This window comes from Pomacea canaliculata, linkage group LG1, assembly GCF_003073045.1.
Source record: "Pomacea canaliculata isolate SZHN2017 linkage group LG1, ASM307304v1, whole genome shotgun sequence".
Taxonomy (NCBI): Eukaryota; Metazoa; Mollusca; class Gastropoda; order Architaenioglossa; family Ampullariidae; genus Pomacea; species Pomacea canaliculata.
In genome coordinates this window covers 19,037,454-19,059,630 of record NC_037590.1, presented here as the reverse complement: position 1 = coordinate 19,059,630, position 22,177 = coordinate 19,037,454, and the positions used below count along the sequence as shown (strand labels likewise).

General features: G+C 39.5%; 1 protein-coding gene across 1 annotated transcript; it reads right to left on the bottom strand.

The window, feature by feature from the left end:
* Positions 1-1,342: 1,342 nt before the first annotated feature.
* On the bottom strand, positions 1,343-14,040 carry LOC112567664 (Golgi reassembly-stacking protein 2-like). The gene is made up of 10 exons (XM_025244382.1): positions 13,876-14,040; positions 12,869-12,949; positions 10,406-10,563; positions 9,722-9,767; positions 9,183-9,269; positions 8,658-8,788; positions 8,365-8,500; positions 5,281-5,461; positions 4,850-4,969; positions 1,343-4,596 (listed from the first exon to the last, which is right to left on the bottom strand). The coding sequence occupies exons 1-10, from the start codon at positions 13,936-13,938 to the stop codon at positions 4,334-4,336; spliced, it is 1,266 nt and encodes a 421-aa protein (XP_025100167.1). The 5' UTR covers positions 13,939-14,040; the 3' UTR covers positions 1,343-4,333.
* Positions 14,041-22,177: the final 8,137 nt, after the last annotated feature.

The window sequence follows — 22,177 nt, the reverse complement described above, 5'->3', positions numbered from 1 at the left end:
CATCATTCCTGTTAGAAGGATCAATCAGAACAGGGCGTGGTTGTATCTCTTCACAGCAGCCGAAGGAGTGCGATACACCGAGGTCACAAGAGAAAGAACAGTACTGCTGCGCATCCATTTTTTGGTCACAACAATGGTTGTGACAAAAGCAAACAGAATAATTAGGAAAGTTTTGTCATACATTGTCACAAACAGAAACAAACAACTCAAAGTAGTTAGGACGATTCTGTCAGAAGAATCTCCGAGTTCTTTCTCTCTCTCACTCACAATAGGAAGGCTGTGTGCCCACCATTAACTAATGATAAATAATCGGAAACATTATTCGAGCAACTGTCGCTAAGTAATAAGAAATGAAATATGTCAGTAATTTCCATGCCGCCACGTAGCTCTTGCCCTTTAGGGAAAAATTACGAAGTAAAAAAGCGCAAAAGTGCAGAACCAGGATGATGGAAACAGGATTCTAGACATCGCCTGTAGTCTGGGTTCACGCAACCAGGACAGCCATTCGTCATGCTGCAAATGTCGCCGTCTGGCGAGTGAACGTGTTCAGACGAGAGTTCGACTCCAACTGATCTTAGTAAAGACAGTTAAATGCCGCCCTTATCGTCCCCCAGGTTACCGAGTCTTTTCGATTAGAGTTTAACCCTCCTTAACCCTTTCCTCTCGTGACTAATGATGGAGATGTTTACCGAGTTGTTAAGCATCGATTACGACAAAGCAAAGGCTAGACAGACAGCAAGGCAAAGATGAACGGCCGTGCATCTCTCTGTCTCTGTCGCCAACGATCGAGCATGTGACACAATGATACATTTAAAGCATCACTACTTTCCAAGCAGGTTCCCTGCAAAGGCTGGCAAGATGGATGAGAACAATCGCATTTTTCTTGTTAACAGTGATGATGTCAGTCGATCAGAATCATTTCTTCAGCAAAAGTTTTTTTTAAATATTTTTTTAGGCATTGGCTGTTGATAGGAAATGTTTGAGGTAGCCTTACCAAGCTTTTATTACAATTGTGGGATGGGTGGCTTTTGCTAACCATTAGCGAACATAAGCATAGATGTCTTTATAAAATGTAAAAGCAATTGGGAGACCAGCATATGCAGCTACGTCCCATTATAATAACGAAAGTCCCATTACAAAAGACGGAGAACTATGTGTTCTTTTTCTTGGTCACGTGTTTCCAGGCATGGGTTTTTTCCCCATTTACACATATATTCCTCCAGTGTTTACAGATCTTTGATGTTTGATGAACTTATTCCTTCATTCCATCTGTTCATCACTCAACCAAGCCACACTTACTCCAACCATGTCAAACATCCACCTCAAATGTGTAGAACAGAAAAAAACTCAAATGTTTTATTTCTGCTTCCCAGGCCACAGATCTCTCTCAGTAATGGCAGGATTTCCAGCATGGCATCCTACTACAGTACATTAGCATGCACACCTATGAGAATACTCACAAGAATAGTATTTCACAGTCTACATACCTCTTATATAAACTCTCCAGAAGCTACAAGATAAATAAGAAGCTATTGTGCTTTTATATTTGAAGAGTTATGATGGAGATCAATTAGAAGCCTTTCACCAAGTTTAGGTAATGGTCAGCAGAATGTAAAAGGATGGACCTAAGCAAGTAGAGATTTAAATGAATTGTTGTCTGTTTATGATGTCACCATCAGTGAACAGAAATAAAGAAATAACTAGTTTGCTGGATGAAATGTGAAAGATAAGATCTTGTAGCCAAGTATACACAGAAAGCAACTCTAGTGGTACAAAATGTAGGAAATCTGAGCTCACCCCTCCTACAAGCATTGAATAATGGCAGCTGGAAATGGATGTCAGATAAATACTAGATAAATGAATAAAAATAATTTACCAACAACTCATACAGCCACACAGAAACTTTGGTTTCATTGCAGAATAGCACATAATTATTTTGTGAATGTCCTACAATGCTTTCACTTTAATTTACCAAACAAGTATTAGCATGTCCAAAAGTTATCCTAGAAACAAGTGTGATTAATTTAAAAGAATAAAAGCACTGAAGAAGAAACTGTATCATAATAATAATAAACTATAAATACACAAAAATTTTATCAGATGTTTCATTACACAAGGTATTTTTCTCTTCTATTTCAATATACCCTCCATCCCCTGAAAACACACATACACAAAGTGCAAAATAGAAACAACAAAATCTAACATATAGAGCAACATAAACTATTAATTACATAATGGCCCCTACAATGATCGATGAAATCCTTTACTGAGCTTCCCCAGCACTTACCGATGTCTGGTTTCCATGCTATACTTGCCATCACACTACGTCCGAGTAAAAGGGTTTTAAACTTCGATGAGAACTGAAACACATCCTGGTATCGCAAAGCACTCTGTAAGCTATTTCAGCATCTGCTGAACATAAGACCTTTAAGTGCAATTAAAGGAAATAGCTATGTCTCATAGGATGCTTACATCTGATATTCTGTTATGAAAGGACAATTTTGATAGGATCATTAAAAAAAAATCTCACACTTTATAAATAAACAACTTATTTGCTTCTTATCTTGTTCTGAAGAGATTCTGTATCAGTTTAGCTGCAGTCTACACTGTTTCATTTGCAGTGTATTGCACTCACAAATTAAGAAGAAAGGATGATTAAGTGAAGCTTCCACCCACTTTTAAGTGCGTAAAAGTTATACGTCCAACAGGAAGGACTAATGGAAATTAGCTCTATTACTTGTTGAATACTTGTACATTATTTGCTTACAACCATTAGGTATGCCTCACCACGTACCCCCTTGACCCTGCCTCCTCAAACAACAACAAAAAACATTCCAGGAAAAATTGTTCATAAGATATTGACAGAAAGTACCCTGTTGATGTCTGAATCTACTACTCCAACAGCAGAAGGAAGTTTTCAGCCACAGGCCTAATAAAACCTTAAACCAACAACCTCATGTTTCAGTCTAGCATACTGTCAGGCTACAGAGCATTCTTTGACGTATGATCTAAAGTGAAAGGCTTAAACTCAAAATACACAGGAACAAAGAATTTTATGAATAAAATCCTTAAACTCTTTTCCTATTTTTTTTCCTAGCACCTTCATACAAGCTGATCATAGATGCCAGCCATGTTAAAAATGCCCCCAAAATACTGAACACAACCATAGATGCTGCATGATTTCAACTACACATATTTGATTTGAAAAACTGGCCTAAACACTCTTCCAAATTAAACTGGCCTATTGTTCCCAAATTTCATATATTTAAAAGCAAGAAACTGCAACCTTTAGAAATTAATTTTTTTTTAAAAAAAAGAAAAAATAAACAAAATTTGGTAGGACTTGAGATCAGAAGCCTTGGGACAAACAATATACACATGCCATATAGATGGCAGAGAATAAATGTCCTAAAGGTAATAGTCACTTTTGTCTTCAGCATTTTGAACTCCAGTAATTTTATTCCTCAGTCACCACTTAACAGCCATATATTGTGTGAAGTGATAAAGAATTCAGCTGAAGTATTGCTTTTTAATATTTATTCAGCACATAAAATCTGAATGGTAATATAAATATATACATAAAGGGACACGAGCCAGTCTTGATCTTTTAACCTATATTAAAATTGCTTCCCTTCACTCAATTTTTTTTAAACATTATTAGACTATACAAAATGTCTCAGAAAGGGTAGATTTCAATAAGACTTAAGTTTACTATGGAGCAAGAACAAAGAACAAAAAAAGATTTTGTGGATCAAGGAGCAACCAAAACAAGAGAAATGTGACTGAACTCAAACGAAAAAAAAAAAAAAATCAAAATCAAAAACTTAATAATTTATTTTAAAACTAGTTTAGAAGAAATTACTGATAAACATCATACCTAACGCGGTCCTATGCTCCTTGAGGGGTAAAAAAAAAACTTAACTATCATAACTAACAGTGACATTTCTGTAGTATTAAATAGAGAACAATTTCAATAAGTATGTGTAGTTCACGGACATCATGTTTCCAAACCCATTTGATGGACATGTAGAAAAGATACAATTAAGGATGAAAAGATACAAAGAAAAGCACAAATTCCCAGATGTAAAACATTATGTTGGCAACGCCACAAATGCAGAATCCAAACTTTAATAACACAGCCAAAGGAACTTTATCACCTTTTGTGTCCAAGCCCCATGTAACAAGCACACAAACAGCAAAAACAAAATTCAAACTCAATCCACTATCAGCCCAATTGCTCGTCAGTCATACATTAATCTGAACTACAAAGTAGTTCATCATACCATCTGCTCTCCCGAATACCCCACCCCTCTCCCAATGTTATAGAAGTCCATTAAGATGATACTGCAGCAACTGGACCTACACCTTCTGCAGGCAGTGACACATTGCTATCTGTGGCTTGTGTGGGGGGTGGTGTGCCAGACAATGCAGATGCTGATGGTGTGAAGGCATTGGGTGCAGGATGCATGAAGCCTGTTGGTGTTCCACTAATGAAATTGAAATTAAGGGGTGGTTGACCAGACAGAGGCGAGGAAAAATTGGGCAATGGCAGAGGGGGAGACACACCCGAAATTGCTGATGCCAAGCTTGTTCCTCCTAAAAAACATAAAACATTTTTACTAGCAATGCTGGCCTCTATAAACACAATGAAAACTAAATTTACAGATAAATGCATCGATTGGTCCATTACAAGGTAACATTCAGAAAAAAAGTATTTAAAATTGCTCATTTTTCACCAAAATAACTTTGTTAGTATAGTTCATTTACAGGCTCGTGAATTTATATTTGTGCATCATTCAGGAGATTTTTTTTGCACCCTGCTTTAAATGAACAACATAAGAAAACTTACCGACAGGCAGTGGTGTTGATATGTTCATGTGTGGCAGTGGCACAGACACAGGTGGCATACCTGGTAAGGAAATATTGGCCAGGCTAGCTAAGTTGGGAAGAGGTGCTGGAGGAGGCAGACCTGTCCAGATATTTAAAAAAGCCTAAAATTATGGCACAGTTATTATGTATCTTGCTTTTGCACATTGCCTAAGCTTGGAGCTAGATTTCACTTGCTTATTCATGAGGTAACTAGTGTTAAGCCCACATCTGTTATAATGTAGCATATAGTTTCTAGCGTACACATCAGATGTATAACTAACCTTCACAACACGGTCAGTAAATAAGTGTTAAGCATCGTCTGAGGACAATGGAGAAACACACACTTATAAGGCTATAAATAACAGAGAGTGTAACAAGGAGTTCCAGTGGAGTCTCATAGTTCATCATCACCTGCAGGAAACGATGAGGTGGTGTAGGCAGCGGCAGCCACACCAGGAACCATATGTGTTGCCTCCGTGTGTGCAGTGATGGTAGCAATCTGTGGCATGACTGGGATGGTGGGAGACCCTGCACTAAGTGAGAGATTGGCTACACCAGCTGTCAGGTTGCCAGGTGGTGTGCTGAGGGGAACCTGAAGAAAAAAAAAACAAATAAAAACGCATGCATTAAAGCATAAGCATACCTCAAGAATTATTACTTTTTCATCTCATTTATTGTTCTCTATTACTCCAAGATAAACAAAATTAGTTTTCTAAAACATTTAAATACTGCACTACATATGTTCAAGAACGTGCATATATCAAACATATGGTCATCACTAACCAAGATACTCTGAGCAAATAAAAACAATAGTAATCATTACTGATGTTTTTATTAGCACTTTATTTATGACAAGATAGTGCAATTTAAATAAATTTAGACACAAAAGCAGTTTTAAAAAACCCTATTTTTTGATGATAAAATTACTTTCTTTCAGTACTTACCAGCTGACATGAGTATATGGAGTTATCACAACTAGCTTCCTCTTTTCCAGCTAGCCACACCAATTTAACAGATCTGACCAATAAACGAGATTACAAATTTGACCTACTCAAACTCCCCCCCCCCAAAAAAAAAATCCCACCCCTGCTAGCCAGTGAGCATGGCTAAGGGAAAAAACCCACAGAAGGAGGAAAGCATAAACTGTAGTCAGTTCCTCTATATGGATCTGAGACACGGCGTGTGACAAACACCATCACCAACAAGATTCAGATATTTCTCAACAGACGTCTGCGGCACATCCTCAACATAAGATAGACCAAGATCTCTAAGACAGAACTGTGGGAGAGAGCCAACCAAAAATCTGCCAGCCAAGACATCAAGAAGCGGAAGTGAGGCTGGATCAGTCACACCTTCCGAAAGCCGGGTGACAATTTAACAAGATAAGCTCTGGGCTGGCACCCACAGGGGCGGCACAGGTTTGGGAGACCCAGACAAACATAGAGAAGATCAGTTCACAGCAAGACATGGTCCCAACCGGGAAGGATACCCAGAACCAGATCTGATGCCATGGTGTAGCTGTGGCCTTATGCTCTACTGGGAGTGAAAAGAAATAAGAAGAGGGAGACAGGAGGGAAATAGTCTCATGTCATCTGGTAAGGACTTCAAGGAAGTAATTTGACCATCAGAAATGATATTCATTTTTTTTTCGCTACTTTTGTACCTAAATTTATTTAAATTGCACTCTTGTCTACTGAAATGGTATTTCTTCTCCTTAGTGTCCCAGATGACATGACTATATGGAGAATAACAAAAAGGCGAGAAAAGAAAACTGACATACCCCAATTTCAACTGGGTGTAACGGGCTGCCACCAGGCTGACTTACTGAAGAACAGAGGCAGGACAGGCTGTGGGAAATATGCTAAGCTGCAGACACAGTGCCGACTAAGTCCAGAGAATCCGAATGGTGTGCAAGGTCTCTTTAGCAGCCGAGGAATCAGAAAACCAACCTACTGCCTTAATAATTTCTTTCAGGGCTACGTTTCTCACACTAGAAAGCAAGACTAGCCTCTACAGCTTGAACCTCAAGGGACCAAGGAATCCGCTCTGGGAGACAGATTCATGTAAGCTGCCAGAATGGCAGAAACTTAATTCAGTTGGCAATAGTCTGTGCCAAAATGTCTTCCCTATCTTCCCTCAAAGGAAAAAATAACAAAGATCTTCCTTTCCTGAAGGACTACGTTCTTCTAAGGTAAATGCGCAAAACCTGCACTGGGTCTTGCAGTCTGACTGGCAGCAGAAGCAAGGTGACCTCCTGGGAACCCAATGAAGGCAACCAATCTTGTATCATAGCTCGGGACAAGGGCTCAAACATCTTGGAGTTCAGAATGGAGACAACCCACCCAGATTCCAAGACAGAAATAAGACATGGCTTACCGTTTTTGCCCTTGACACATTTGCCACGCCGGACATCTCTATTAGCCCTCAAATCCAAAAGACCCAATGATGGCACCACCAGGCAAGAGGCAAAAATCGGGGAAAAGGTAGGCCACTGCTGTTGAGTTGTCTGACAAAATCATGACACAATTCCTCTCAAGATACTCTCCCATGCTTGTAGTACCCATCACACTGACAGAAGCTCCAGGTAATTTATGTGGCAAGACTTTTCCAATCTAAACACACCTGGCTGGCATCCTGTCCATGGAATAGCAGATCGTCAAGGTATGTCAACACTGGGATGCGAGTCACAATCCGGAAAAGGGCAAGCACTACATCCAAAATGTTGGTAAATGCCCCTGCCACTAAGCACAGCCAAAAAGGCATAACTCTCCACTTGAAGGCAAAGCTGAGGACACATGTCACTGAAAGACGCATCAAAATCTCTCACATCCTCCACTACACATACTGACCTGGTAGATTCCATCGAAAAATGTGGTATAAAGGCATTCAGAAGGTTAAGGTTTAGAATGGGCCTCCATATCCCACCTGGCTTTGGAACCAGGAACAAAATGGAGTAAAAGCTGAGGACCTCCTGAATAGCCTTTACGGAAAAAAAAAAGAAGCCTGGATTTTGCACTAAAGAACTTTCACCTTGTCCCCATCTGCAGGCACAGGGGCCCAAACTGGCATCCAAATGAATGGGGGTCTGCTGGTGAAGGACAAGAACAGCCTATCTTGATGGTTGCAAACACCCAAAGATCTATGGGCTAAGCAGGAACGGCAGTCAGTACAGTAAACATGTAAACAGAAGGCACTTTCACATGTCATGCATGGCTTATCAATGAGACTGCAAAAAACAAAAAAGGTAGTTGAAACATTTCAACTTGTGTGAAGCCGAGTGAAAAACTGGATAGAGAGAGAGCTCACTGGGTGGCAGTGGGGTGTGCGAGGTGGTCATATTTGTGTTCTTCCTGAATTTCAGTAGCTAGTTGGAATAGCTTCATATAGTCATGTCATCTGGGACAGTACAAAAAAAGTCCACAATAGACAACAAAATGTCTCCCTTGACTTTTTCTTAAGATAGAGCTCTAAGTAATGCCAGAAACTTCTTAATACCTCCGAGAAGCCATCCGTTTTTTTCTGTGAAGCAACAGGAAGGAGTGTGGCATCAGCTGTTAAAGGATGTTTGTCAGATGGAAACTGTCGTTTTGGAATGCGATGAAGGTACCCATACCCTATGTTGCAGCCAAGACTGAAAGAAAAGGATAATATTTGTTCATAACAGCAGTCTAAGGTCGAGATTACTTGTAAACTTTCTCCTTCCCTAGCATAACACAACAAAGGAGTCAAAACTAGAATGTTCCCAACCCAGCTCTAACACGAACAAACAAAAAAAAAGGCAGCCTCACCTTCCTTCTCCCCCCCAGGCCCCATTTGGTGTGATAGTGACTTCTCGGCAAGAGTCTGTGTCAGCATTATAGACATACAGCTTCAGTGGCTTTCCCTCATGAGACTCTATTAAGGTGAACAGGTCCTCACTCTGTTTAATCAAGAATTGTGTAAATACTGACAAAGTCAAAAGAAAAGATGCATTATAGGAATGTAAATATACATTATGCAAACTAAAATTTCTAATTCAATCAGAACTGAACATTAAAAAACAGTTTTGAAACAGCACTTTAGCAAAACATGCATATTCAGATTCAGCCAGAAAATCATATCTCATTACACCAGTAACTTAAGCATTTATTTCAATGACCTTTTAAAATTTTTAATTTAAAGATAGATTCTGTAACCACGAAGCCATCATTTATAACAAAGACTTAAAATGCAATACAATATGTGCATGCAATCCTCTCAGTTATAAAAGAAATAGTGAAAATGCTAACATGCATACACTGGTACTTCCTCATCAATACCGTATCGTATCATACCTCATGAAGGACAGAATCAGCACCAATAACATAATCAGAATCTGATTTCAGCCCTGCCAGATCTGCCGGAGAGTTTGGTTTCACCTCCTACAATAAAAAAAAAATAGATTTTAAAAAGTGAAAAAATAAACAAGCACTTTTTAATCAGCAGATGTGATTCCAACTTTGTTTTCAATAATGAGAAATCTAGCGCATAAATAAACTTGCAGAACACTGTCTAAAACCCTAAGATGAAATCTAGTATTATAAGAGGCAACATAATACCTGAGCAATTACCTTTTTTAACTAAAGTAACTTTTTTAAATCTTAGTGACTATTAACTGCATCTAGACAACAATCCTTTCTACATTTGAAAAAAAAATTGTATTTAAAAAATACAAATCTTAATAGTTTTATATACATCTCAGTCATAAAACTAAGCCATTAACTTCGCTAGAAACATCTCCAACATCTCTTGTCTAAAGTGGAAAGATACTTTATTAAATAAGTGTGGCTAGCAAAAGTTCCAAGTTCCCTGGAGATGCATTCTACAAACTCACCAAAATATGCCACACATTTTCATTGGCACCTTCAAATGAGCAAAACCTGCAAAAGTAAATCATTGACAAATTGAAGGCTGCAAGTCAGAAATGATACAGAAGAAACTGATCAAACTTTTTTGATTCCTTTTTAAGAGGACAGCATGGAGGACAAAGAAAATAGTACTTTGCATATGCAAAATGAGTTATCAATATATTTTATGCTCAGCTTTACTCTACTGAATAAGGTTAGTTGAAAGATTTTGTTTATTCACTTTTTATCTCAATCTATAAGGAGGTGCAGCATTTCATCAACTCTATAGCATTGGTCAGAGCTTATGGCCCAATGATATATATTTTCCACAGCATCACGACTTGACCACTTGAACACTTTGTCAATATCTCTTGACACGATCAACAGTCAAGCTACAGAAAATATGTTAATACGCCCACAATCTCTGATGTGTGATACCTATATACAGTAGGATAGTAGCAGTGTTGAAGTTCAATTTACAAAGTTTCCCCAACGTTCTCCTCAGTCCATGTGTACCCACTAAAAAAAAAGTACCAAGATAGATAATATTTAAAATATTAAAGCATATTTATATTACACCTTTCTCCAGCAATGGCTGAGGAGTAAGCTCTTTACAAACATACACACACTAGATACATTTGCTTTTCAAACGAAGGCAATAAAATTCAGACCTGATGCTGACACCCAGCAGACCCTGGCCACCCCAGTGGTGTGAAGGAATGATAGCCACTTCCCGAACACCCTGTGTCTTACTACTGTACACCGTCATCTTCACTGGCTTCTCAATGTTGGCTTTCAGCAGCTCCTTGAGAGTGTCATTGTCTTTATTCTGTAACACAGCAAAACACAACTAGAATTTGTTCAATCGTTCGGTGCATTATCTTAAGCATTAATTGTTAATGGTTATCTTTATAGTGGCAAATTGTCTTAATATTCGAAAATGCCAGGTAAAAGTAATGTCTAAATTTGCACTTAAATGTTATCAAGAATTATCAATAACTACTTGTCCTAGAATGGTTCAGTAAGAATTAACAGACAAAAAGGCACAGGTTCACAGGAGTGCATTATAACTTACAAAAATGTTTAGGCTTTATTTTTTTTAAAAAGATGTTTCCTTCATTTCTATTACTTCTTCAAAGTTACAAAAACCTGCATCTATCCTTCAAGTTATAAGCTTGATTTCTTTTTGTATGTTTAGGAACTAAACGTGAGTAGTTTAATTATTTTAAATCACAACTGTTGAATGAAAAACTGTCAGTATTTTTGATAATGATGCAAAGAAATAACTAACATAGGGCTTAAGAGGTTTAGAAGTCTAATTACGTATGAATTTTGACAGTTTGCAGTGCACTGTTTAATTACTTATCTGCAAACTATTAGGCTAATTTAAGTTTATGGTTTCTTCTGAAAAGATCTATAGAGTTTGTTTCTTTATATAATACTTTTTTCCTTACTCTTCCTTACGTATAAGAATCCACATACTGAGTGAGAGTTACAGATATTCGTTACGATACTCATTTACACATAATATAGATACTAAGCAAGTTTTGTTTCTGTTGTCACTTGTATTGTTTCATGGACAGAACAGCAACTAATTTAGCTACAGATCTCATGGACAAATCATACATCATTGGTGCATTGTTTTAATGTTCCACTTATCGAAGTAGCTATTTAGGAAATGTTGAAGGGTTTTGGAAAGAAGTCTAGAATATGGTTCCCATCTTTATGAACTCTGCAGTTAAGATAATATAATTTTAAAATAAAAATTAGATCTTTATCTAGTAATAGGGTATATCAATCACTACATTACCATAATAAATTATATATATATTATTTTATATCTGTGTGCTTATCACAGAAGTGAATATGAGGATGAGCTTAATTTAGGCCAATAGTGCAAAGACCATATTAAAGAATTGATCATTTGATTTAGATATAGGCGGTTTCTTCACCACCGTGAATATGAGGATGAGCTTAATTTAGGCCAATAGTGCAAAGACCATATTAAAGAATTGATCATTTGATTTAGATATAGGCGGTTTCTTCACCACCAGTGGTAAACACAGCTGCAGGAGTTTTGCATTTTATTAACTACAGTCAAATCTCCCTACTATGCCACCCCTCTACTATGCCACTCTCGGTATTATGCCACTTTTGCTCGGTCCCGACTATAAATTCAATGTAAAAAAAAATTTACTATGCCACCCCAGACTCTCGCTACTATGCCACTTTTTTTGTGACTGTTAAAAGACACAAGTTGTGAAATTCCGCGCAGTGCTCGATTATTATACTGTATGGTAGTGTGGGACATGGCAGTTAGGTGGATGGAACATAGCACGCACACAGGGAGGGTGGAGGCTGGCAATGTGGGGGGTGGTGGTCGCTGGCCGGGTGACAGCCACGTGACAGAGGGAAGGTGTGAGGGGGTCGACTAGTGACAAGATGCAGGTGCGCGGATGTGGTTGGAAGGGGTGGAGGATGAAGAGGTGAGGGGGAGAATGAGAGGAGACAGCTAGCGAAGCCGACGATTCTTGAGAGCTTTGGACCAGACCTGGGCAAAGGCCTCCTGTCTCTGACCGGCCCGCCCGCCAGTATATATACTATACATACAGTATTGGGTAAAACTGAGTTAACTATATTAGTCCGGCCCTCTAAAACCATCCCAATTTCTCATGCGGCCCCTTGGGAAAATTAATTGCCCACCCCTGCTTTGGACTGACGGGTAACTTGAACAAATAAAGCCGTTTTTACGAATCCTCTCTACTATGCCACTCTCGCTACTATGCCACTTTTGCTCGGTCCCGGTAGGTGGCATAGTAGGGAGATTTGACTGTATCAGGGATAACCAGAAAGAGACATTTTGAAACAAAAATGTGGATAATGTATTACCTTATTTCCATATTTAGCACAGGACTTATGTAGACATTTTAATACTTGCTTTTGCCTAAGTTTTTGATTCTGACAAAAAAATGGCAGCTTTGTGTACCCTAATTAAGGGAAGTCACTCACAGGTAAAGTCAACCTTTCAAGCTTCATCAATATTGTCATATATTTTAAGTAACTGTTGATGTAAAATCTTAAACAGTTTTATAAAAAGATTTTTTTCACAGCTTAGAGCAGATTTAGCTACTTACAAGTCTAGTATGTCCAATAGCAACAATAAAGTCAAAGAAAGCTTCAAGACCAGCAGCTTGCCCAGGTGAGCCATCCTGTACCTGTTGGGATTTTTAAAAAAAAAAAATCAAACTGAAACCCAAGACTATTCCTATAGTCAACTATACAATGATGCCATTTAATATACACTAAATTCCATTTCTCATTCCCGATCACAAACCTGATATGGGTATGAAGTTTGCATGCCACACTGATCAGGTAATGGACAAGATTGTCAGTTATTATTAACAAAAATAATGCTTATTAAAAACAAGCACAAATGCACTGTTAAATTTTACTGGCACTGAAAAGTACATCATTTTGCTTTCAGCAGCCACAGGTAAGAATAACCTGAGTACAAAAGTACACTGTGATACTAACTCTAAGCAAAACTCTCATTAGCTTACACCTGCATAAAAAAATGTGTAGTCATTTCAAAACTGTCACTAGTTTCACCAATGATTTCATATAGGCTGAAAGAAAGCGGAAGTGATGCGCAACACTAACACTGAAGAACGACATCTTTACCTGATGGAGACATGTTTGCATGTTTGTGTATATATATATACACGCACACACCATATGGAGTTCTTGCTCTTGTAATCAATACAAATGGTACAGGTACAAAGCAAATGAAAAGCAACAAATTCACAATGGTACACAAAGCGCGAAATGGAAGATCCTACATATTCCGTAATAGATGTTCTAGCGAAAACACGCATTTTATGAAATTCCTCATTTGTTGTTCTCCTTTCCGATATATAATGAATGCACGAACTCAAGCACACTATCATATTTATAAGTGCAAATGTACAGGTGTGGAGAAACTTAAAAGCGTTCTCTTTTTATGCAGACGGACAAAACATGGGAGAAAAGTTTGCTAAAGTCTACACATCACTTCGACTTGATTACAGTAACTAACGGAGATAGAAAATAACACCGGTTTCAAAAAAGTAAAAATCATTAAGCAAAGAAGAAAACGACGTACCCGCAAAACATGATAGCCTTCTGTTCCTCCTCCTGGAATTTCGGAACTTACCGAACCTCCCATTGTAACACAATGTTAGAGTTTGGTTGATATCGTTCGTCGTCAGCGATGCAAACGTACCAAAAATGGCCTCGACGTGGCAATGCGTGGATCCTGGGATCGATTTCCTGTTCAAAGAATGACCTCCCTTGAAATACTTTGCACAAGTGTTAAAATTCCGTCGCAGTTCAAATGCGCGAGATGTTTTTAACCTAATCTAATAAAGTCTTACTTTCAAATCAAAACGTTTGATAATCCTGAAAAGAATAGCGATAAGACTGAGATTGTCGTTAATGTGTTAATGTATTGCGGAAAATTTTAGTGAAACTCAAGGGAAAGAACTTGCAGACAAAGCTGTAACGCTTTTCGCGTTTGTTTCCCTTGGGCCGTTGAAATGTGTGTGTGGCGGATAAGTAGTCGATTTGAGCATCACTCGACCGTATCAGTGATGCGACATGAAGATTAATTAACTCACCTTATTCAAATCTGCCTCCATGAGATTGACTGCTTACGATCTAAAGTTATGCTTAGTTTAAACGAAAGCAAGTATAATAATTTATTTTCAAGTCGAAATGTTGATCGACAGTCGCCATTTTGAAACTGTGACATAGACTTCTCCGCTCTGTACGAAAAACAAAAATAGAAGAGAGAAAAATGTATATACAATCTCTGGTTTTCTTTCTGCGCAATACAAATACAGAAGCGTAGGAAAGAAAATGAAGGTACGCGATCCATAAATTTTGGGGAAAAGTTTTGAATCAACTTGATAACAATAATGGTGTGAGCTCGGCATCCCACGCTCTCCGCACACTACAAACATAAATTTTTATACACAACACAGGCAGAATTCCTGTGGCACTCTGTGAAGTTAATGTAATGCCAGGTCGTTCTTCTGTCGGTGACATTCACAGATCAAGATATCAATCAAACAGATGTGCAGTCATTGGACTGGAGCAGACTATAGATCAATAATCAAACACATAATCACATCGTCAGGAGAATATCCACGTGATCACAGAAGAAATTAGTAAAATGTTAAAACGCGTGGACATTTGGCACTGATGTAAAGTCTTCTGAAAATAAAGAAACTGATGGCGTTAGCCAGAGAGGATTAACGGCGATGAGAGAGAGAGAGTTGATAGTATCACTGGAGTAAATAAAGCCATAGGCAAGTATAAGCAGTCAAACGATGCTGCAGATGACAGAAAAATGCAGCTCGGTACAATAGTCACTACAAGCAGGCCTGACGAGAGGGGGGGACAAGGGGTCTGCTGTACCCGGGCCCGCGGCTGTCAAGGGGACCGTCCTTGGTCAGTGGATTTTTTTTCTTCTTCTCCTTTTCTTTTTCTTTTAAAGAAAGGTTTAAGGACAGAACACCCAAGCATTACACGTTGAGTTTGAGTTTGAGTGTAGATATTGAGATTCGAATTGTAAACATACATTATATACTGGGAAAATAATTTACGATTACAAGTAAAAGGGGCCCGGAGAGGTCGTCTGTACCGGGGCCCGAGCTGGCTCTCGGCGGCCCTGACTACAAGCAAAACAAATCTAAGAAGAAAACGAAAATACTGAGGGCTGGCCCCTTCAAGCCTATAAAGCGAAAGAACACCACTTATCAATTTATCAAATACCCCTCGGTATAAAATTGTTAATTCGTTTGAATTAATATAAAAACTGGACAATTGTCACATCGTCCCGTATACATACATAACAATGCATCTGATGGATTGTCGTTACTTTCACAAGGATTCTATGAAATATTTGCATTTTGTTTTCCACTCTTCGCGTCTATTCGTATTGTAGCATTTATGCAGCTCTCACTTCTTTTTTTTAAATTATCAATTGATAGGTGAAAAGGAAGAACTAGGTCGTGATACGTCAAATAGTCTAATTAGTTAATTGCTCTCATCGTCTGCTTCAGCAAACTGTCGGCATCGGGTGGCGATGAATTCTGGAGGTCAACTACAGGCGTCGGTATCTCCCTCAGATCCTTTCCCAGCGGACGGGAGCACACTAGGGGCGTGAAACAAGCCGGGTATGATATGGGCTCAAAAAGATTCACATCCAGATCGAGGATCTTAGTCTTGCGTCTGATTCCTTAACTCCTCAAGTAAGACTTAAAAACCAGAGTATCATGCATGAACTTGCATAGCTCCGGCTTCAGACAGAAGAGAAAGACGTATGGTCAATGTTTTAATTAGTTTATTTGTTGTTGCTCCTTTGAGGAGCATAGGGCCGCAACAACACATCGCCAGAGGACCCGGTTTTGGGCAACCACCCTTCAGTTGGGCACATGTGGTTCCCATGTCCTTTGCCTCGTTCTCTACTGTTCTTTTCCAAGGGTCAATCAGTTAGCTATTTTTTTTTTTAAAAATTTGCAATATGTCTTGAATAAACAGGAAACTTTTTTCTAAAATGATCTTGTCAGATTATATTATAATATTTGTAATGTTATGTTCTACTCTGCATCACTTTGGTACAGGTTTCTGCAACCCAGCCATTTACGCTAAGAATGTAGCGATGTTCAGATGATACAATGAATCATCGCCACAAATTAAAGTCTGGCGAATTCGTCCAGCAGACTTCTGTCAAAATGATGACTTTTTTGTGCTGCATTTTAGAACTGAACGACAAAAAAAAAAAAAACCCAAAAAAGCTATGTCTGGTTGTTAGAGAATTGAACGTCCCTACAAAACAGCATCCTCCCTCCCCCTACCTCTCGCTCTCTCTCACACACAATCCTGAAGCATGAGTTCTAGTGAACTGTAGAAGTCTTGTAGCGCCTGATCCTAGCGATCTTGTGTGCCCGAGGTTTCCCAATTAACTCGGAATTCAAGGACTCAACTGCGATTGCGTAAACTTTCGGACAGAGGCCTGACGAAGGGTTCAAGGTCTTTGTGACTTTTTCTCTGGCACGTGTTGCCCCAGGCTGTCGTCCTCCGGTGCTGCCACGTGACGCAGTATGACTGGGCATGCAGAGCCGAGAGGAAGAACAGTCTGGCACAAAAGAACAGCTCGGTGGTATCGTCTTCTAACTGGAGCTTATAGCCTTGTGCTTTTGTCATTATCTGGACATACTATTTGTGGGATTGTGTTGATTAACACATAAACTTACTCAGTCCCAATATGTATGTGTGTGTGAGAGTTGCGATGTTTGTGGCTGAAGGCGGCTGTTGAAAAATAAAATCTCCACCCTTCGTGTGATCGCCACCAAAATCGGCAGGAATATTCAATTGTGGTTCGGTCGTAGGCTACCTTTGGTAAATGTGCATGTTGCTCCAGAATTCTTATTTATGTTCTTCTAACATTAGATTTCAAATGAAACAATATTACGCAAGAAAAATGGTGACCTATGTACTTTACTTAGTACAAATAAAGTGGACAATGCTAGACGGTAACGATGTGTGTATATGTGTGAGTGAGAGGGAGAGGTCAAAACTAATAATAATTAATTGACAAATAATTAATAATTAATTCTCAAAGGAGAGAAAAGGAAGTCGACCAGAAACCCACCATCCATGTTCACGTATTGCTGACTTGTTTCATCTCAGAGAATCATCATCCCCAGCATCCTGCATCACAAAATTGACATTTTGGCGTCCAGAGACCACCGAAATTTCAACGGTATTCGTTTCATCCGCTTCATGTTCCGACTGTTGGCAATTCAGCCTTGGGGGTTGGGTGAGTGCAACGTACGGTGCTGACCGCTAGCTGGCTGGCATTTCAGCCATGCAGGTAGCCACGTGCTGTGCACACTGCCTCCAGAAAGAGGTCGTCACTTTCGGAGCGCTCTCACCCTTTGCCAACGTCTGGGATTGACCTCGTTTTCATTCCGCCAGTTTCTGGCCTCTGGTCCCCGCTGTCTCTCTCCTTCGTATGATTTCCCTCTTCTTTCTCCGCCTACCTTTCCTCCATCTCCTCCCTCAGTCTGGCCTCCCTCCTCCTCCTCCCCCAGGGCAACACCAGCTACTCGCTAATGACCTCTTCGGTCGGGCAGACGCGCTCTTCTGCGCGTTAGCTCCCCTTGCACGATAGTTATCAGGTTTGTGGAGCTGGAGTGCGACACACACACAGCTTCTCCATAGTCTATTACGGAATATGGAAGCCTGAAAACTTACCTCCATAAGCTTCCTTGACAATGTGCATACAATGTGTATGTGAGTGTGTTCCTTTGCATGCGTGCTTGTGCGTCGTGCACATTTTGCGTGTGAAACAGGGCCAAAAGAAGTAGACAATTTTTTTAATCCTTGAAATGAAGTTAGTATTTTGATTTATGACATTATATTTGCAACTATTATTATTTGCTTTAGTTTTCTCACTAACGTTGATGATAGAGTTTTCAATGTAATATGTGAAGAGGAAACTGCATTACCCCACATGAACTGTATTCTTTTTTTTTTGTTGTTGTTGTTGTTGGTGGTGGTGGTGGTGTTGTTGTCCATCCTCTCACCCCTTCGTAAATAATATTAAATAATAACGGATTTTATGGCAGTCAAGACGACTTCTGCAAAATAATTTCAACATTCCAGACAAAAGTGTACAGCTGGATGAAATACAATATTTTTAGTATGGTATATAGTTAGCACGCATCAGCTTCGCGCTCTCTCTCTCCCTCAGAAGTAAGTATATACTAAAAACTCTTAACATCTCTTTAGTACCATTATTAAGGGACAACATTGTTTATTGACAACATCACTAGCAATGTTTATCTATTACGCCATGTTATGACTACCGATGGTAAGTATGTTGGGTCACATGGGCTATATACAGAATGTACATATATTTACCCCCCCCCACTTTTTTTTGGTTCTTTTTTGATGTATATTCCGATGGCATTGTAATACAGATTTGATTCAATAGTCTCTCCCTCTCCTTATCTCTGTGTGTGTGTGTGCGCGCTCGTGTGCGTGAGCGATTTCTCATCTAAGGACCTAGCCCCCACACCCTTCATCAGCAGCATCAAACATTGATTGGGGTTTTAGTGTCACATCCTCGGTTTCGGACGTTGTCTAGGTCTGCCTTCAACTAAACATCAATAGTTCTCGATGTCTGATACAGCATCAGACGTGTTTTGCACCAGATCACAACCTAAAATCAGCCTCGAGCCCTCGATGTCTCTAAGTCTGTGATTCACCGACGGTTTCTCTTTCGCTCGAAAATGGCGTCGGCGTTGAACAATTATCTTCCTCCATCGCACCCCCCCCCCCCAAAAAAAAAAAAAAAAAAAAAAACAAACAAACAAAAACAAAACAACAAAAACAAACCAGAACAGAACAGTGGCTCTGTGCGGAAAACATTGCTAATTCTTACTTTATGTCAAGAGATTTAGTTTCTGATGCACGCAAGAAAGAAAGAATAGTAGAAACTCTTTTTAACCATGCATGATCATGCTTATCACTTGCACCATTTGCTATTTAAATTTGTTTTCGACTTAGAAATTCAACCATTGATCCACACACTACTTACGGATATATATATATTCATGTATATATGCATGTATACATATATGCATTCACGCAGACCTACATACATGTGTACATTGATACACACAAGCATACAAATATACAATGTCGATTTATGGGGAAGTAATTTTGAAACTATTACCACATGTGGGTTCCTTAATAAATTTTCTGTCCAGTATTGTGATCTGCTGCTGTTTTCGAATCAGTCTCAGCAGGACGTTGTCTGCCATCGAGATATTGTGGCGGGATTTCAATTAAGGACCCCGTGTTGAATCAACTACATCCCAACATGACATTGTGGGTATGAGAGTCCGTGAACACATGCAAATGTCACAGACACGAGCTAGTAAAAACAAAGCAAAACCAAAAAGATATTTCTATCTAATAAAGCAACAAAAGAAGACAATAATAATTACAAATAATACTTTTATTACAATTTGTTACGACTAGTCCTCCTATACATACTATTTTGCGAGAGTTATTTTCATTTCTTTCACACACACACACACACACAAGTGATGGGGAGTGGGAGGAGAGAGAAAGGAAACCTAATGTTCCCAACATTAAGGAATAGGAATTTCCATACATCAATTAATGTGCGGGTAGTGGGAGGTAAGACTAATGACAAGTTCCTCAGATCAACAAAGTTCGTCAGTATCACTGGTTCATGGATCACGGATAGCTGTTAAATTATGTTTGCCTTTGACGACCATCACACTTTAAGAATTTGTGATTATTATTAGCTGTTCAAAGATAGCAATCATCCTCTCTAGCCATCAAAACGCACGGTGACATCGTCTTCGTCGTTCGTCACACGTTCATTCATTCGTGTATTTACGACACCTCGCTGTACGTCGCAGTGTCTTCATCTGCACAGACGACTCCTCCGTTTCCACAGAAACCGAAATGCGAACTTTTTTTTCCTTTTTCTTCTTTTTTTTCCCCCTTTCTTGCGGCGCCTGTCGTTCTCCTGCATTAGGGGATCTCACTTCTTCCCCTTCTCCACAAGTCATCCATCCCCTGATCTCTCAGGAAGGTGGGAGGCAAAAAAAAAAAAAAAAAAAAAAAGATGCAGGGCAAAGGAAAGAAACGGGAAAAGAAGGAGACATTTCACTGGAACGAAAGGTCATGCCCCCCTACGGGCTCGATACTGCAGGCAGATGTCTGGCAAAGGTCAGTGACCACCCGCCCACGTGCTGACCCAAGATCGATCGCGACTGATACTGCTGCGTGCATCATACAGCGATGACGGCTTACCTGAATCTCCTCACATCCCTAACCTCCTACAACACACACACACAAACACCTTCTGGACTCCGTTTCTAAGCAGTAAATACGACCTTACTAAAAAGTCCCTAGCTTCCGGTGCACATCTTCAAGGAAGCAATACCGCTTTCTTCAAGGCTTTGTTCTACGTTTTCGTTCTTCGTATTGGGATGAAACCTAACAAAGAAGAGCTAGAAACAGGAGACAGATCCCGAAACTGTATGACAGGCACGCAAGAAGAAAGAGAAGGTGAGCACAACAATAGAATAAGACAACAAATCTTTTAATCAGCAGTCACTTATCAAAACGAAAAGAAAAATAAACTAAAAGCACAAAGTTAGCAAAGGATGTAACAGAAGAGGTCGGGGGAGGGGTGGATGGGAGAAAACGTTGTAGGTACTCCTAGCTAAAGTGGAACGCTCCTGCATGCTCCCTCCACGCACAATGGCGGACGGGCGTGCACAAGTATGTTCGGTTCAAGCGAGTGGTTCGGCAAGTGCGTGTTGAAGTCACGACCTCGCAGGCTGGCCGTCGGGAGCGTACATGGTGTGCTACACGTATCGGTCACACGGAGGAGCGCTGGCGATGTGAAGGCCGGCACATCTACTTTTTAACCCTCCGTCGCCCGCTGTTACAGGGGTGGAGTTCGTCATCTCGTCATCGAGCCCTTTGTGCACTGACAGCCTGGTGACAGCTGTGGTGGTGACGACAGAGGGAGAGAGAACAGCTGGGATGTAAAGACGGACAGATGAAGTAGCGAGCGGTTGAAGGACAGACCGACAGACAGAGAACCTTTGGCATACAACGAGGCCAAGTTGGTGTTCAATCAATCATCAACATCAGTGTTGCCTGTCACCTTGTCTCTGCACGACACCACCCTATGACGCAATCGATAACCAATCATTCAGTCTCATTATCACGTGCAGAAGAGACATAAAAGCTGTGATTCAATTAATAACCGCCATTCATATACTTCGTTTCTTATAGTTGGAATGTACGCATATGTGTGTGGGAGGGTGTGGCTTTGTAAAAATACTTTTGTAATCTTTGTGCAGCTGTGAGAATTTGTGTGTAAAATTTATTTAGATGACTTTATATTTATAGTTTATCTGTCTTTTCAGCAAGTTTTTAAATATTTGTATATCATAAACAACTGTAACAAAAGCTGACAGCGTTTCCTTTTTACACTAAGAGACATTTTGTATATTTTAGGAGACATAAGACGTATTCAAGAAACAAATTATACATCTCTGAATAGAAACTTCTCTGAAGCTACAAAAGCAGAGGGCATGAGAAATAATACCTTGAGAAATTACTGTAAAAAAAAAAATCCCACAAAATCAGAAAAAGTGCCTAGAGAAGAAAGCATTGATTACAGAAATACGTTCATATTCTCTATTTTTTTTTATATCAACGAAAAGAGAGGAAATGTCACGGTCATCTTCAGGTATTTCTGTATTGCCGGCGAAGCGCTGATAATCTCTGTCGATGACATACTTTCCTTTAAACAACAAAGACCTCTTGGAAAAAGT

Coding starts and splice junctions, on each gene's coding strand:
- LOC112567664 (XM_025244382.1), bottom strand. CDS start 13,938: ATGGGAGGTTCGGTAAGTTCCGAAATTCCAGGAGGAGGAACAGAAGGC. Junction 10,564..12,868: donor CTATTGGACATACTAGACTT/GTAAGTAGCTAA, acceptor GCTGTGTTACAG/AATAAAGACAATGACACTCT. Junction 8,789..9,182: donor CTGATTCTGTCCTTCATGAG/GTATGATACGAT, acceptor TTGATTAAACAG/AGTGAGGACCTGTTCACCTT.